The 17,401-nt window shown below is 37.6% G+C and overlaps 1 protein-coding gene across 1 annotated transcript; it reads left to right on the forward strand.

Annotated features, from left to right (window-relative positions):
* Positions 1 to 2,070: 2,070 nt before the first annotated feature.
* LOC107554988 (N-acetyllactosaminide beta-1,3-N-acetylglucosaminyltransferase 2-like) lies at positions 2,071 to 5,306 on the forward strand. The gene is made up of 2 exons (XM_016237672.1): positions 2,071 to 2,613; positions 3,722 to 5,306. The coding sequence occupies exon 2, from the start codon at positions 3,891 to 3,893 to the stop codon at positions 5,166 to 5,168; it is 1,278 nt and encodes a 425-aa protein (XP_016093158.1). The 5' UTR covers positions 2,071 to 2,613; positions 3,722 to 3,890; the 3' UTR covers positions 5,169 to 5,306.
* The last annotated feature ends 12,095 nt before the right edge of the window (positions 5,307 to 17,401 follow it).

Below are 17,401 nucleotides of genomic sequence, written 5' to 3' on the forward strand. Positions count from 1 at the left end.
GGGATTCTAAGCTACTCATCTTGCAGAACAGTGGCCAGGTCACTCCCTCAAAGTGGCTCAATAATATTCAGATCTGGTGACTGTGCAGGTCATGGGAGATGAATTTCAGTTTCATGTTCCTCAAACCACTCTCTCACCAGTCATGCTGTGTGCACTGGTGAATTATCGAGCTGATACATGGCACCAGTACAATGTTTGAACCACGTGGTCCTTCAGAATGGTTGGGTATTCCGCAGCATTAGCACGAGTGACCAAAGGTTTGGCAATAGCAGTTTGATCATATTGACCTTGTGAAACTCCCGATGAACAGTTTTGGTGGAAACAGGACAGTCAAGGCGAACATTTCATTCTGTAGTATTGGGGGTGGGGGGGGGGGGTTACTTTTAAAAGTAATGCATTACAATATTGCGTTACTCCATAAAAAAGTAACTAATTACGTTACTTAGTTACTTTTTATGGAAAGTAATGCGTTACGTTACTTTTGCGTTACTTTTAAAATCTGGTCAGGGCTTGCTGGTTTGTTTTTAAAATAAAAAAGTTATATTTTTGGCAAATATAAAAGCCTTTTCACACCAAAAGTGAAATGAATAAGCCTCAGGCTGAAGGGAAAGTACATTTACATCCAAATTTAAAAACACTTCAGCAATAAAAAAAAGACACAAATGTTTGTCTAGAGTAATTTGTGTTTATTAGTACGGTTGAACTGGATCATCGAAGGTCAGAAGCAAAGGCATTGGTTAATAGAATGAGATTAAATACATAAAGCATATTTGTGTTGTTTAACATTTAATTATTGCAGGTTTGCGTCATATTCGGAGTTGCATTTTTTATACTGAATACTGAATCTGTGTTTTTGTGTGTGAGTGAGATGAATTAATGCATATTTATATTTATTTTAGAACTACAGTAACATCTGATTTCTCTCAACATGGGGACAGCAGAGCTGTCAATCAATAAATTGAGAAAAAAAGTAACTTGCGTTACTTATTTGAAAAAGTAACTCAGATATTCTCTTGTAAATTAAAAAGTAATGCGTTACTTTACTAGTTACTTGAAAAAAGTAATCTGATTACGTAACTCGCATTACTTGTAATGCGTTACCCCCAATACTGTTAATAACCCATACATTCCTTTCGGACAGCTTCCTCTTGCGATAACAGCTACTCCTGTTAGATGTGGTTCATCCTTCATGGTGGTATGCTGACATTAGTCTGGATACTGTAGCTCTCTTTACACCACAAAGACTTGCTGTTCAGATGCGCCACAAGATGTGCACCAACAATTTAAACTCTGATATGTTGTGTGGATTGCTATATTTTATGCAAAACTGTGCTATTGAGCTACTACTTCAGTGAAGTAAATCAGTAAAATCAGTGAAGACTGGCCTGACAACCTCCATTACTATTGGCCAGTGTTTCAGTGTTATTGTCCAACCCCTCAAGTTGAGAAAATAATGTTTGGGGATTATTATTATTATTATTATTTAATTCTAAGGCAGTGGTTTTCAAACTTTTTTTAAGAGCGACCCTATTTTTTTCTATTTAAGTTGGTGCGACCCACATATACATCCATTTACATGCATCAAGTCAAGCATATACCCTTGTGATAAAGAAGTGCATTTAAGTATACTTTTATAAAGTGTACTTATTGCAGAAATAATATAAAGAACACACGTACGTGCAAATTAAATGTAATGTTTTCACCGCTTAAGTATTTCAAATTTCAAATGTATCACATTTTAAAGTTATTAAATGCATTAAGTTGAACTTTTGAGTGATTTTTTTTTTTAAACCACTTAAGTGTGACTTTTTAGTACATCTTTAGAAGGCACTAATAATAGTGTTTTTTAACCTAAAAAGGGCAAGACTAAAAACTTTTTACATTCTTTAAAGCAGTGGTTCCCAACCCTGGTCCTGGAGGCACCCCAACACCGCACATTTTGCATGTCTCCTTTCTCTGACACACCAGTTTGAGGTCTTGGAGTCTCTACTAATGAGCTGATGATCTGAATCATGTGTGTTTGATTAAGGAGACATGCAAAATGTTGTGCAGTGTTGGGGTGCCTCAAGGACCAGGGTTGGGAACCACTGCTTTGTAGAATGTAGAATGGGGGGAATGTAGACTTGAACTAGGCTAGTAAAAGTCTGTCAGTGTGCATTGCTATTCTTGTTGGTGTGTATGGTTTATGAACTGTCGCTTAGAACGTTTAGTATTAGTATTTAATTTTGAAACCGGGCCTGGAAATATTCTCTCAGTATTAAAGATTCATTACAATAGGCCTATATCAAAACACAATTCGCATTAAACACTCAAGCAAAGGTCTTCAGCAGTCGAATGATAGAAAATCGCTTCTGTTAAAAAAAAAAAAAAGCCTTCGCTCGCGTAGGGTAGCCTACAATATTACCTTGATTAAGTGCTCAGGTGTGTTGGCTGATGAGCACCAATCACAGACAGTCAGGTGCTGATGGAAAAAAGAGGCAGGTGACGTCGCGCTTTTATCGCTTTTGCGTAGTACAGTGAAACAGCACGCACACTGTGGTGGTGGATGACAACGTGGTTTCCTTTTGTCAAGACGAGCAGTTTGGACTGAGAAGGATGATAGACGCTCCCACGGTAAGCAATGTTATGTTTTCCCCCATTGTTCTGTTTAAAGTCTTGAGAAATGTTTAACGTTAGTGTAATTTTCAATCAAACTGACAGTATAGCACCCATAACTTACAGCGGTAGCTATAGTGTTGAACACTATAGTAACCTAAACTATTATTAGGCTATAGCCTAGATATATTCCTGTGTTCAAATCCTTACGTAAATTAACACCGCAGTGTATTAAGCTTACAAAGCCCGTGAACACTAAGTGAAGCAGCAGGCATTATTCCACCACCATAAATATTTATTTGTCGTATGCATTTTTACATTTGGAAATAAAACCATATTTTGCTTATTTCATTTTTTGGGAAGCATGTTTAATATTTCAATCAACCAAGAAAGGCATGGTAGAAGACAGTATGGTAGGAATACACCTCCAGAAGGACATATATAAATATTTACTGAAGGAGTATCTACATGGGTTTTAGACCATAGCATACACTTTCTCTCAGGAGCTGGATATCATCTGTCCCTGCGCTCAATGCAGTGTCATCATGGGACTGAAATGTACTTCATTTTAGAACCTGTGCTGTTTAATTAATCACCTGAGACCAGTTTTCCAATAAATTTAAAAGGTTGGGTTTAATTTTAGATCCACATAAAAAAAATGTCTGTTAATTATGCTAACAGTAAGAACAAACTAGTAGTAGTAATATACTTGATGTATGGTATTATTGCTGTTGACCGCTCTATCCCCAGTTTCAGTCAGTGTTATTGAAGAGGTATAGTTCACTCAAAAATGAGAACTGTCATTAAATCCCCCTCATGTCGTTCCAACCTGTATGATGGACTTCTCTGGATTTTGAAAAATGTGTTGGTTACTTTTGTCCATATGATTAAAGAAAGAAATGCATGCAGCTTTGGACTAACATGAGGTTTAATGACAGAATTTTAATTTGAGTGAATTGCACCTTAACCGTTTGCCAGTTCATAAATGTTAAAGCAAGACTTAGACCGACAACATTTGTCACCCACACAAACCACAGAGGAAACAGTCTGGTGTTATTTGGTATGCTACGGTTTGACTAACGTTCTTGTGATCTTCACTTGCGTTACTGTTTCTTGTGTCTGCTAGGCTCACAGCTGAACTTGACATCAATGGGAATATGATTGAAGAAACTGAATTCAGTGGAAAATGAATGTTTAAAACAAGTACATTCTGTAGCGCCAATCCCCACCATTTCCTGTAAAGACCAACGTCATTATTTGCTTCTCAAGAGTACGCTGCTTTTAACAGTTGTAAAATGAAAAGGAAGTATATGAAATTGCTAATCGTTGCACTAGCTAGCAGCTTCTGCGTTGTCATCATCTTTTCCAAGCTAAAGGTTGTGGAACACAACCAAAAAGACTTGGCTAAGATCCCTTCAGTTCCAGCTTCCACGCCAAAAAAACCCACAACTGTAGTGATAAGCACTGTCAAAAAGAAAAGCAAAAGTGCCATGCTGTATGAGCTTCCACCACTAACGATTTCTGAGACTTTCAGAAAAGGCTTTCCCAAAAACGGTGCCTTCTGGAACCGGAAGCTTCATTCTCTCCTCCGGCAGTTCGACTCCATCGACAATCAAACGCACAAAGACCCACGTGACAAGTTTCACTGTCAGCCTGAGAGTTTTGAGTTGCTACAAACCAACATTCAGGATATTCAGTCATACCCTCCACTTTACGGAGACTTCCTTCGAGGCATGGAGTGTCGAGACCCAGCACTTCTTATCGATCAGCCTGACAAGTGTGCATCAGAGAGCGGACAGGATCAAATGTTCCTACTTTTTGCAGTCAAATCCATTCCAAAGCACTTCGAGAGGCGCCAAGCAGTCCGAGAGACCTGGGGAAGTGAAGGCTTGTATGAAAACGGACTTCAGGTACGAACTGTCTTTCTGCTGGGCCGATCATCAGCGGATGATCCCAATCTCGACAAACTGGTTTCGTTTGAAGCTCAGCAGTTTCAAGATCTCCTCGTCTGGGATTTTCATGACTCCTTTTACAACCTGACTCTCAAGGAGCACGTGTTCTTCAAGTGGATGCTTGATAACTGTCCTCGCGTATCTTTCGTTTTTAAGGGTGACGATGATGTTTTTGCTAACACTCAAGCGATATTGAATCATCTGCAGTCTCTGGAGCCAGAGCAGGCCACAGCGTTGTACACCGGGCAGATAATTTCTGATGCCAGCCCGTTACGGGACCCTAAAATTAAATATTATGTTCCTCAGTCGTTCTATGAAGGTCCTTACCCTCCTTATGCTGGTGGCGGTGGATTCCTTTTTTCTGGAAACCTTCTTCCGTCTCTTTACCACGTTTCCTTTTACATACCCTTTTTCCCAATTGATGACGTCTACAATGGGATGTGCTTCAAGGCACTTGGAATCACTGCAACGAAACACGATGGTTTCAAGACTTTTGACATTCGGGAACAAGACCGGGAGAACCCCTGTGTACACAAAAACCTGCTCCTGGTGCACCAGCGTGACCCTCAGCAGACCATGAGACTGTGGAGAAATATGCACAGTGCCATGCTGACCTGCTGATGTTTGTAAACCATTAAACCCCATTGAGTTCAGCTGTAGTGCTTGATAAAACCCATGTTGGAAAAGAATAACCTGGTGAAACTTTCTGGGGGGCAACATGGGGAAAATGCTGAGCATTAAAGGTACCACTTAAGAGACTCTGGATGAAGTTTTAGTTTTTTCTTTGAATATTATACTTGGGGAAACAAATCTTCTGTTTCTGTGCAACTGAGCAAGGTTAGCTTTTATAGGTAATTAATTTACTCATGTCATTCCAAACTCGTACAGAACAAGCTTTGCTTTGTTCTGCGGAACACACCTTTTTGAGGAATGTTTCAGAAGTTTTTGTTCTTATGAAACCGTAGAATCCAAATCTTTAGCGTTCCAAAAAATACATAAAGGTAGTGTATAGTGAAGTGGCATGATGTATGCTGAATGGATCACAATTTTAAAATGCACTTTTATTCACTCTCAAATCAAAAGAAAGACATGCATGGAAACACCAACCTTAGCATTTTAAAGGGACAGTTCACCCAGAAAGTCAAAGTTGTGTACTCCACTCAATGGCTACCGTTCTTCAAAATACCCTCTTTTGTGGTTCACAGAAGAGGAAGTCTTACAGGTTTGGAATGACATGAGGGCATTTTGATTCAGTCTCGTACTGGCTACATTCACACTGCATAAATGTGGCCCAATGTGAACTGTGTGAATGTGAATGCGTGAACTGCACGAACCACATTAAATCTGATCTTTTGCTTCTGTTTTGGGCCGCTTTTATATGTGGTCCTAGATCGATTCAGGTCAGCTGTTTTGCAATGCGAATTCATGTGACACTTACGCCATTCGTTCACTCTGGAATCTGATATTGGCCACATTTAAAAATGATCATGTGCACAGCCATATAAAAATCAGATCTGACCAAAAAAATTGGAATTGAGCACTGGTTTTTGCAGTGTGATTGTAACCTTAGGATATGCAATACTATTGAAGCTGATGGATTTATTCACACTACCTCTGTACAGTATGTTCTATTTTGGACCTATTCTAGAATTAAAACCTGTTGACTTGAGCATTCTTCACTATGTTCTGTGAGACTATTTAACAAATTTGTATGTGCAAAATGAGGTTGGTGTGTGAGTAAAATGCATGGAGTGGCAGTATTGCTTGAAATAACGGTTCTTGGGAACCACATTTCCTGGAACGTTAGCATTGTGGAAGATGAAATCTATCTAGTGATCTGTGATAACGGTTGCGTGACTACCATCGTTATCTGTGGCATGTTTATACATGAGTGCCTTGTCTACTAAACCTAGAGATAAATATAAAAAATGTAGCAAAGTATGAGATGAATTGTATATTTTTGCGGTTCAGTCTGTATATGCTTAAACGATAATTGAATGCAGGGCTGCCCAAACTCGGTCCTGGAGGGCCGATGTCCTGCAGAGCTTAGATCCAACCCCAATTAGACACCTGAACCGGCTAATCAAGCTCTTACTAGGATACTAAAAACTCCCCTGCGGGTGTGTTGAGGCAAGTTGGAGCTAAACTCTGCAGGACATCGGCCCTCCAGGACCGATGTCCTGCAGAGCTTAGATCCAACCCCAATTAGACACCTGAACCGGCTAATCAAGCTCTTACTAGGATACTAAAAACTCCCCTGCGGGTGTGTTGAGGCAAGTTGGAGCTAAACTCTGCAGGACATCGGTCCTGGAGGGCCGATGTCCTGCAGAGTTTAGATCCAACCCCAATTAGACACCTGAACCGGCTAATCAAGCTCTTACTAGGATACTAAAAACTTCCCTGCAGGTGTGTTGAGGCAAGTTGGAGCTAAACTCTGCAGGACACCGGCCCTCCAGGACCGAGTTCGGGCACCCCTGATTTAATGAGTCTAGACTGTTATAGCATTTTCACTTTGCAGTATCCAGGTTTGGCTGTGTGAATTATATTGAACTGCACAAATAAAACACAATGTTAAGTTCACATTAAAGTTATTTAGTGAGCGTTATAACGGAAATAAGAACCTAACGCAATGCTATTTACTAATTCTATTTTAAGTATTTTATTTTTATTGCATTCTGAATATGGCGGATGTAGGCACTGACAGCAATGAGGAAGCTGTGGTTGAACCACTCGTGACACGAATGGACAAGTACTGCTTTTTAAGGTCTGCATTCTTTAAAACATATGAGAATAGATAAAATGGATGAATAAAAAAAAAATGGGTAAAATATATTTCAATGCTTTTGTTTGCTTACAAAACATTTGCTTTTTGCATTCTTTTGGAAATGTATTACACTCCCCTGAGAAATTTAGGGTTTGCTCGTAAAAGTGTTGAAATATAGGGTGAATTCTAGATATTTATGTATATTTACATGAACAGTTTTGCGGTAATCAAAGTCACGTATTGTTTTTTTTTTTTTTTTTAAATGATTAGGTTAGGTAATTACATTTTAATTGTGTGTAGTGGCTATGGTTTTATGAGGTCAGATTTTGCAGCTGCATTTTTTTTAATTTATTTTTTCTTATTGAGGCATCTATAACTCTCATAAGTGAATACAGGCCATTTTTAAAAGCTTTTAAACATTTGCTCAGTTTTCCCAGTGGTTGAGTTTTTATTTTATTGCATATGTTGCATTTTCCACACAGATCCTGCTAATATATGTATCTTCATGTAGAACACTTTTTTTTTTTTTTTTTTTTTTTTTTTTTTTTGTGTGTGAGAATGAGCACCCCAGTTGTAACTGTTTTGTGAGCTGTGACATTAATGTATTTATAGCATCCATGTTGTTCTCCGATTATGTCAAGAAATCATTAGGGAAAATGCAACATGAAAACTGTTAACAAACAGTTACATTTTGATCTTATCGATTACAGCAGTGGTTCTCAAACCTCTCCATGAAGTACCCCCAGCACTGCACATTTTGTCCTATATCTGACACTTCAGGTCTTGCAGTCTCCACTAATGAGCTGATGAGTTGAATCAGGTGTGATAGATGAGGGAGACATACAAAATGTGCAGATTTGGGGGTACTCCAGGACAGGTTTGAGAACCACTGCATTACAGAATGCATAATTATTGCAGTAATTGTACATACTGGCCCTTACGTTAATTACAAAATTCTATAATTATTATTGGTGAGTTACACTGTGAAATACAGCAAAAATGAAGCAAACTACCCTTTTCTTTTTTTTTTTTCTTTTTCACTCTCTCCCTTTTTTTTTATGAACTAGATCAGCGGTGGCGAACTCCGGCCCTGGAGAGCCGCAGCCCTGCAGAGTTCAGCTCTAACCCTAATTAACTCACCTGCCTGTAGCTTCCTAATAACCGTTCAGACCTTGATTAGCTTGTTCAGGTGTGTTTGATTAGGGTTGAAGCAAAACTCTGCAGGGCTGCGGCTCGCCAGGACCGACGTTCGCCACCCCTGAACTAGATGTTCATTCATAGAATTAGGCCTACTGGCTTTTGAAATTACATTGGAGTTTTTGGTTTTCATATTGATATTTTAAGATGTTAGCATTTAGTCTATATAAATCATGAACAATTTTAAATCGTGTATGATTTATATAGACCAATCGGTCCCAACCCTGGTCGTTTTGCATGTCTCCTTGATGAAACGCACCTGATTCAGATCATCAGCTCATTAGTAGAGAATCCAAGACCTGAAACTGGCTTGTCAGAGAAAGGAGACATGCGAAATGTGCAGTGTTGGGGTGCCTCCAGGACCAGGGTTGGGAACCACTGATATAGACTAAGGGTGTTTTCACACAGTTCGTTTTAAAAGAACAAAACCCAGTTCACTTAAAGTGAACCAGTCGAAAGTGACCTCAGTCCTTTTAGTGTACACAATCTAGTGGACTCAAAAGAGAACCCAGTTATTTTTTTGGTCCTCTTCAGCAATGAAGAGATCTCAGACCCTTTCTTGTTCACACCACAACTTTATAAGAACTCCGACCCCAGCTTTCTGTGCAGCAGTGGTTTTTGGGTATTCAAGATGGCGTCTTTACATGTTGTCATCACATGGATGTGGCACATTTTGAAACCAATGTCAGACAAAGCAGAACTAAAGGAAAGCATCTGAAAATTGTAACGCGGTTCTGTTATATCCCCTTTCCTTCATTTTTTTTTTTTTATTTTTTTTTTGGGCAAACAAAAGAAACCTTTTATATCCCGAAGATATTGAACCACAAACGGACCCACAAACCCTACTCGGACCACCTCCGGAGGTGGTCTGAGTACGGTTCGCTTTTGGGTCCTTTTAGGGGGGTCTGAGATCACATGGTTTGTTCACATATACATGCTGAACCGCTCCGAGAGTGTTTGAAAGGGTTAAACGAACTAGGTGTGAAAACACCCTAAGGGCCAGTTTTACTAAATGGGGCAAATTAGTGCGAGAGCACATTTTCAAAACGGTGCCGATGGGAGGGGAAATTTCTGCGGGTGATTTACTAACATCACGCAAATTTAAAAAAAAACACACTCGCATCTCATGTACTATGGACCAACGCAATATACAAAGTGCAGTGCAAATTAGTGTATACGAAAATAAAGAAGCCACACGTTGAAAAGAACCGAAGGCCAAAAAAGGGTTTGCTTGAAGTTTCGATAGAGCTGGGCTGCGTTCAGCCCCGAAAAAATTGTGCAAAACGTTTTTTTTTTAAACTGAAACGGTGGGGCGTTGAATGACGCAAGAGTTGCAACTATGGCAGCTGAGAAGGCCATTCTTTGTTCTTTTTGAAGAATTCTCGGAGCCTGATGAAATCGGTGTAAATGTTTAATACTGCAAAATATGCTCCATTACAGTCACTGCCCTTGCCGTCCAGAATAAAAGAGAACATCCCAGTCGAGTGAAGGGATTTGTGGAAACTGTGGTTCCTAGTTCTTGTTATCCAATATTTGCCTCGCATTTCAGGATGAAAAGACACATTTCAGGTTAAGGATAATCCACTTCTTACCTCAGAGACTGTTATGATCTATATGACCTTATTATTTTTATTGTAAGTATTAGGCTTATCATTATTGCTGATCACTGTTGTTGTGCTATGGTATTGTAATATTTACCATTATATAATCAGAGGAGTAGGCTATAGAAAAGTTTATGAAAGTGTCATTCCACAATGCAATGGCAAAATGTATAAATATGCATTTTTATGCTACATTAATCAGTGTCTAGCACACCTTCCTAAGGAAAGGATGGACCAGAAGACATTGAAATAATAAGAGCACAAGTATAGATCTGGAACTTTAAGTCTGTCTAAATATCATTTAGTAATATCAGTTATTTTGCCTTTAATGTAAATAAACATGTGCAAACAATATACTTGCTCTTGTGAATTTATTTTGATGTTAATTACATAGTGCGAGCTGTCTCTTTAATACCGCGTGGTTTATATACATGTTGCTGCTGATTGGGCTGACACCCACCAAACAAGAGAAAACGCATCTCAAACCCCGTTGCACACCGTTTCCAGGAAACATGTCCTTCAAATCGGAAACCAGTGTTCGAATTTAATGGGGGGTCCCCTGGTTTTTCAAAAAAGTTGTTGTGCTATGGTATTGTAATATTTACCATTATATAATCAGAGGAGTAGGCTATAGAAAAGTTTATGAAAGTGTCATTCCACAATGCAATGGCAAAATGTATAAATATGCATTTTTATGCTACATTAATCAGTGTCTAGCACACCTTCCTAAGGAAAGGATGGACCAGAAGACATTGAAATAATAAGAGCACAAGTATAGATCTGGAACTTTAAGTCTGTCTAAATATCATTTAGTAATATCAGTTATTTTGCCTTTAATGTAAATAAACATGTGCAAACAATATACTTGCTCTTGTGAATTTATTTTGATGTTAATTACATAGTGCGAGCTGTCTCTTTAATACCGCGTGGTTTATATACATGTTGCTGCTGATTGGGCTGACACCCACCAAACAAGAGAAAACGCATCTCAAACCCCGTTGCACACCGTTTCCAGGAAACATGTCCTTCAAATCGGAAACCAGTGTTCGAATTTAATGGGGGGTCCCCTGGTTTTTCAAAAAAACTTTAATATTTAAAATGAAGTTTCGAGTGCTGTATTAAATTTAGACCTGCTTATGTTACATTGTATTTTTATGCGTTTTTACAGTGTTGCCCATAACCAATCACACACGATGAAAAACTAGGCGCGTTTCCATTACCCTTCAAATTGCGCAAATTTAAATTTGCGAATTGAAAATATGCCTAATGGAAATGTGTAAATTTAGCAAAAATGCCCATATATTGCAAAAAGACTGCGCTGGCGCAAGCTGTTAGTAAAACTGGCCCTAAATGCTTACATCTCTTAAAATATCAAAAAAGTAAAAACTTTGGCAGTGGCGTGAATAGATATTTATTTTAGTTATAGTGCCTCCTGGTGCTTAAGAACGACAGTATTTACTGTAATTCCCCAGTGTTTAAGTGCCAAGTGAAGTTTTTAATATGGATTAAATTCATAATAAATTAATATTATACAAATGTTTTGAATAGATATTCTGGATGAGTGGAAGCAACTTTTTGAATTTTAAAAATGTCTTAATGGATGTTTCTTACAAACCGCTTTAATCACACAAAATATTTGGAAGAACGTGAGTAATCAGTTGAAGGTAGCCATTGGCTTCCATAATATGGGGGGAAAATGTGGAAGACAACAGCTGCCATCAGCTGTTTGATTACCAACAATCATTAAAAATATCTTTTGACTTCAACAGAAAAAAGAGAAATACATACAGGTTTGAAACAAATTGAGCGTGAGTAAATGACAATGTCGTCATTTTGGGTGAAATATCCCTTTAAGCTGCTGTAACTTTAAGACCACAGATCTGACTCATCAGATTTTGTCCCAGCTGGCTATTTTAACTCTGTAAACTTGGCTTATGAGGATACTCGCCAAAATGGACATTTTGACTTAATGTGATGTTAATTTATCCATTCTAGCGTGGTTAGATGCAAAAGATAACTTAAGTAATAGCGCACTATCTGAGGTGCTGGACTGTATGAAGTCATTTTCAGTTTAAAATCACTTGAATGCTTAAACTGACAAGACTTGAAAACATGCATATGATTCAAAAGCTTTAAGTTTTCAAAAAGTGGAAGGTTCTTGTGATGTAACGCTGGTGTTTGCATTACCATTCTGTATTATTCTATACTTGCCTCAGCCCCTCCCCGTCTTCTCAGTGAGGCTTTCTGACCCAGGGGATGGTGTTAGGCATTCCCATAAGACTCATTATTGGCAGCGACGTCCAGAGAGTTCCTCTGGGACAGGGACTCAAACAGCCGCTGCTCATCTGTATGGGCAGATGAGGCAGTGCTCTGACAAAATACATAGACATGCAACATAGACCTCCATATACAGGTAAACCAAACCAAGAATAAATTGTAAACACGTTCCATGTTCTGTAGCAAATATTTTTCAGAATTTCTAGACCATTTTAAAAAGTGAACCGAATATATTAACATTTAACACATGGCTTCGGCAGACAAGTTCTCAAACATGTGGTCTTTGCATTTGAGCCCTTGTCTACTTGCGAGACGCATTTCCTGTGTTTGGACCAAGTGTTCAATTGAGCATGAAGACCACAAGTGTTTTCAAAAGTCTCACAATTTATTTCCAGAACATGAGGCATGATGGGATACACTCGAATACCGCACCAGAGTGTGGGTTTAGTGTGCATTAAGGTCAATGCACTTTGGCATTTTTAAAACCTGGGACAGTCTTGTGCACTTATTTCCTGTTGCGTGTGCTGACAAGTGTGGGTATTTAAACAGGCCCTGTGCCTGAGCCCTCGCCAGCTCTACAGCACCCCACAATTTCCCAATGTAAATCGATGGTGAAAAACTGCAGCGAACTCTAATTGAGAGCCATTGGAGCAGATCTGAAAGTGCTATTCTGCTCATTGCTGCTTGGTTCACATTATAGCGCTTTAACGAAGACCTTTTTAAAAAAATCTTTGAGAGAACCAGCGCCGCTGAAAAAGTGTGCGGATGCTAATACAGGTACTTCGCTACTCTGCAGCGCTTGGTCTAAAATAGTCCGAATATAAACACTTAGGCGTACTAGTGATTCAGGATAAGACTTAAACACATTTTGGAAGATGGATTCATGATGTACTCGCCCATTGCATATGTTTTTCGTACATTTTGACGTTACATTGTGTATCTTTTATTGAAAGTAACAATTTTACCTGTTGAGACATGCCTTTACTTTTATATTTGTAGTGTCTCAGTTGGGGGAGGCATGAAGTGCAAAAGGGGCATTTGCAAAGGTTGTTTAAAACATGCTTTGTTCCACTAGAAACGGTCTACTCCACCTTTAAAACATGCTACTTCTCAGTTCAACCGTTTCCATAGATGCTTTCTTCGGGGAGATTCTGTTTGAATGTGTTAGTGTCATGAAATTGGCTGATGCCACAGTTTTTTTTTTTTTTTTTTTTTGGGTCTTTGTCATCATGTGAGCTGTATTCATTCCACCAACCCTGGAAATGTTTGTTATACAAAAATCTTTCTTTCCCAATTTGGAATATATTCCATTTATATAGTATTACAGTAGAAATTTAACAAATTGCTGTCTTGTGTGGTCAAAAAACACTTTCATTGTCTTATAATATGAATTTATTTTACCTTACTTGCAACGACTTCCAAATGATTAGTGTTGGGTCGTTCTTGAACGATTTGTTCATTTTGAATGAATCTTTAATGTGACTCGGGAAGAACGAGTCGTCTCGGGTAGTGATTCGTTCAGTCGCGCATGCGCAACATCCTATAGGTTCTGTACTGGAATTAGTCAAGTAGTTCACCTGGTTCCAGTCTTTGGGTTTTTCCGAGTCATTCGTTCATCACGTGACAGCCCCATAAGCCCAAACCCAAAGACTTGTCAGATAAGAGGTGAGGTGAGCTAATCATAGACTGAAGACCCAGGTAAACAATAAATTAATCTTTTCTGTTTCTTATAGCAGTTTTGTATTGTTTGTAGTGTGATCAACGTTTTTCAAATCCATAATAGGGGCACTTTAAGTTGAAAAAGTAAACGTGCACCTTCGCCCGTAGTTACTTGGCGTTTTGGTTTGTGACTTTGAGAGAAAAGAATTTGATATTTGAAAGTAGTATTGAATGTATTTTGTGCCAAAGCAATGGACAATTCTCCACGGTTTAGCCCACATGCTGTTGTGCTTCTCAAAAGTATTGAGAAATGGGTCCAAGCGACCACTGTAAAAATCTGCTGTAAACGAGAAACTAATTGTTCAGAGATCTAAACTTATCATTGTGAGAAAAAGGATCATTCTAGAACTGATCCAAAATGATTGTGAAAAACTGAAGTGTAACGATAAATGATGGTCAATAAATGATAGAGGTCTTTAATGCAAAAAGCAGAAGTAATATGTGATTCTCATTTGTTTCAAACAAGCTATTGAATAATTGTATACAATGTATAATTTTTTTTTTATCATGCTTAGGGTTCAGACATGATTGGTGTGCATAAATTCAAGAGTCCTCAGTTAAAGAAATGAAAACATCAGGAAGAACAACAAACCAGCAAAAGATAGTCAAATGAACCTAAAATGTGTTACATTGTAGCTAAATAGGATACTAGTATTGCACATTAATAAATATTAGTAAAACATTCATTAGTAAATTAAACCGTAAAGATCATGCTTTAAGATAACTGCAAGGATAACGCTTGTGAATTATGGCAAAAGCCACTGTTCACACAGCTCAGACAACTTAACACGCTCTTGGTGTGACTGTGATAAGCGTTGTTTGGTTTGCCTTTTAATATGGTTGTGTTGTGCCCTCACAATAAAAACCACACTGCTCACACATGCTTTTACGCAATGTTACAAATATGATAAGAGTAGACAAAAAACAAGAATTGTGAAGATAAAATAGCAGAAAGCCACCTGAAAATCCATACATTAAACGGATAAGGAAAGAAAATATTCTTGTTTTTCAAACCATCTACACTCTTAAAAATAAAGGTGCTTCACGATGCCATAGAAGAACCTTTTTGTCTAAATGGTTCCATAAAGAACCTTTAACATCTGAAGAACCTTTGTGTTAATAAAGAATAACAATTTGGTCCCTTTGTAAATTCTCTTTGCCACCTTGAAGAATTCTCAGTTACTTTAAAGTGTAGACAGACGGCCGGGAAGTAAGAAAACACAGTCAAATGTATCCTCAATACTTCAATTTATTCATAGAAATACAGATATTATATAGGCATATGTCGAGGGGAGTTTCATCCTCTTAACCAATGAGGATATGAATAACATACACGTAGGATCTTTGGCCAAGAACATGTGTTTATATAAAATAGCCACATGTACAGAAAAAAAGATATTTTAACAAAAAAAATTTAAGTTAATTTTCAAATGAATTAAATATAGATAAATTAAACTTTGTTTTCATTTTTGAGTAATAACTTTTTAAAGTTTTCCACAAAACTAAACGGCCTTTACTAATTGAATAAACTTCATTGCTTTGGTGTAAAAAAAATCTACCACAGAAAACAGCAGTTCACTGATTAACATGCACATGTACTTGTGTGGACGAACCGTTTTTTGTAGTTATCAACAAACATCTAAAACCAAACACAGGCCTACAGTGAATGTGATATGACCGTCTTAAACGTGGCATGCAAAAAGTGTAAGTGAAATATTCATCTATTTTATACACCACAGTCCATTAATTTTCTGGCATAGAAAATTATTATTTTTTTAAAGACTAAACTTTACCTTCCAGGGCTGTACAATATGGGAGAAATTGAGCTTTTCAAAACCTTCAATCAACTGAACCAGTTGTTTCACAAAATGATTCCCTGTCATGCACAATAAATATAAGAACATATGATAAATAAAACCGTATTTCACAGTTTTTTTATTTTCCCTCTGTATTTATCAAGTTCATAAACTGAGTATAAAGTAATTACAACTTGTCAAGTTATTTATTTTTATGCTTTTTGAAATGGATCTTTACTATCCCTAATCGGGCTTATTATTTTGCATTTTAGGCTAATTTTGACCACAATTTTAACTTCAAAGCACTGCTTCCTCTATCCATAATAATGTTTTCTCCAGTAAAACATACGTTCTGCCTTGATTATGCCATGCTTATATTTGGTCTTGATTAGGGCGTGCAAAACCTTGTAAATGTTACACAAATCAACAAAGAAATCACTTGATTTTATGCTTAGTTTATTGTAGACAAAAAAATGCAGAGAGAAAAATCAAATCAAGGACTTAGACTCAGGAAGCCCTTGCTCAAAGAAAATATATTTCCTTGTGTATGAATGATCAATATGATAAATGATTTAACGTCATATAGCAAAAATATACAGAGTATAGTGTTAAAATAAAAATGTGCCAAAATATTTACTTTATATATATAATGTATTTAATTTTATATTCAGCAACTGAACATGTTAAACTCTTTATAACATAGATATACATGGGATAAGAGATGGTACAGCATGTGTATAAATATACTGTATATTTACTCATGCAGTACGTACACACATATATAGAAATGTTTCTTATATTTTGTCATTATTTACATTATACATATTTCATATAGGCTATAGCTAGTCACACAGCACAAGCACACCTGCATGTACTTGAAACTATCACTGTGCTGAAGAGTTCACATTCATCACTTTTTTTTTTTAAATGAACTAACATTTACAGTTTTGATGGTTTTCAGCCAATCGTCAACCTAACCACAGGCTCTACTCTTCAGTAGTCTACTCTTCATGAAATAGTTTATGGTTGCACTTGAATTAATTACAAAATAGATGATAAAACATATATAGTACCCATCATATACAGTATGTGAAATGTTACTTGAGAGAGAAAGGGAGAGAGCAGAGCCCCAGCGAAGAGAGATTGTCAGGCAAGAAAAGAGATGGAGTCTTCTTTTATCACTTCTTGACCATGTGACTAAAATCCAAATGTGAGACATTCAAACTGACCAATCAGCATAGCACAGCTTCACCCACTGTACTAAAGGTGTGACAATTAGCATGCCCCCGATGTTATATGCTGGCTTACAGGCCTTGATCACAATCAGCACTTCTGTGCCTTTACAGGAAAGCAGAAGTCTCTGTGTTGAAGTATTGGAGAATTAACATTCTTTGAAAAAAAGAAAGGAAGTAGCAAGGATCTGGTTCTGAACATCGTAATTTTTGGGAAGTGTACATATGTTACTACTGATTAAAATGAACACTACTGACAGGCAGAGAC

This window comes from Sinocyclocheilus grahami, unplaced genomic scaffold, assembly GCF_001515645.1.
Source record: "Sinocyclocheilus grahami isolate Dianchi unplaced genomic scaffold, SAMN03320097.WGS_v1.1 scaffold521.1, whole genome shotgun sequence".
In the NCBI taxonomy this organism is placed as follows: Eukaryota; Metazoa; Chordata; class Actinopteri; order Cypriniformes; family Cyprinidae; genus Sinocyclocheilus; species Sinocyclocheilus grahami.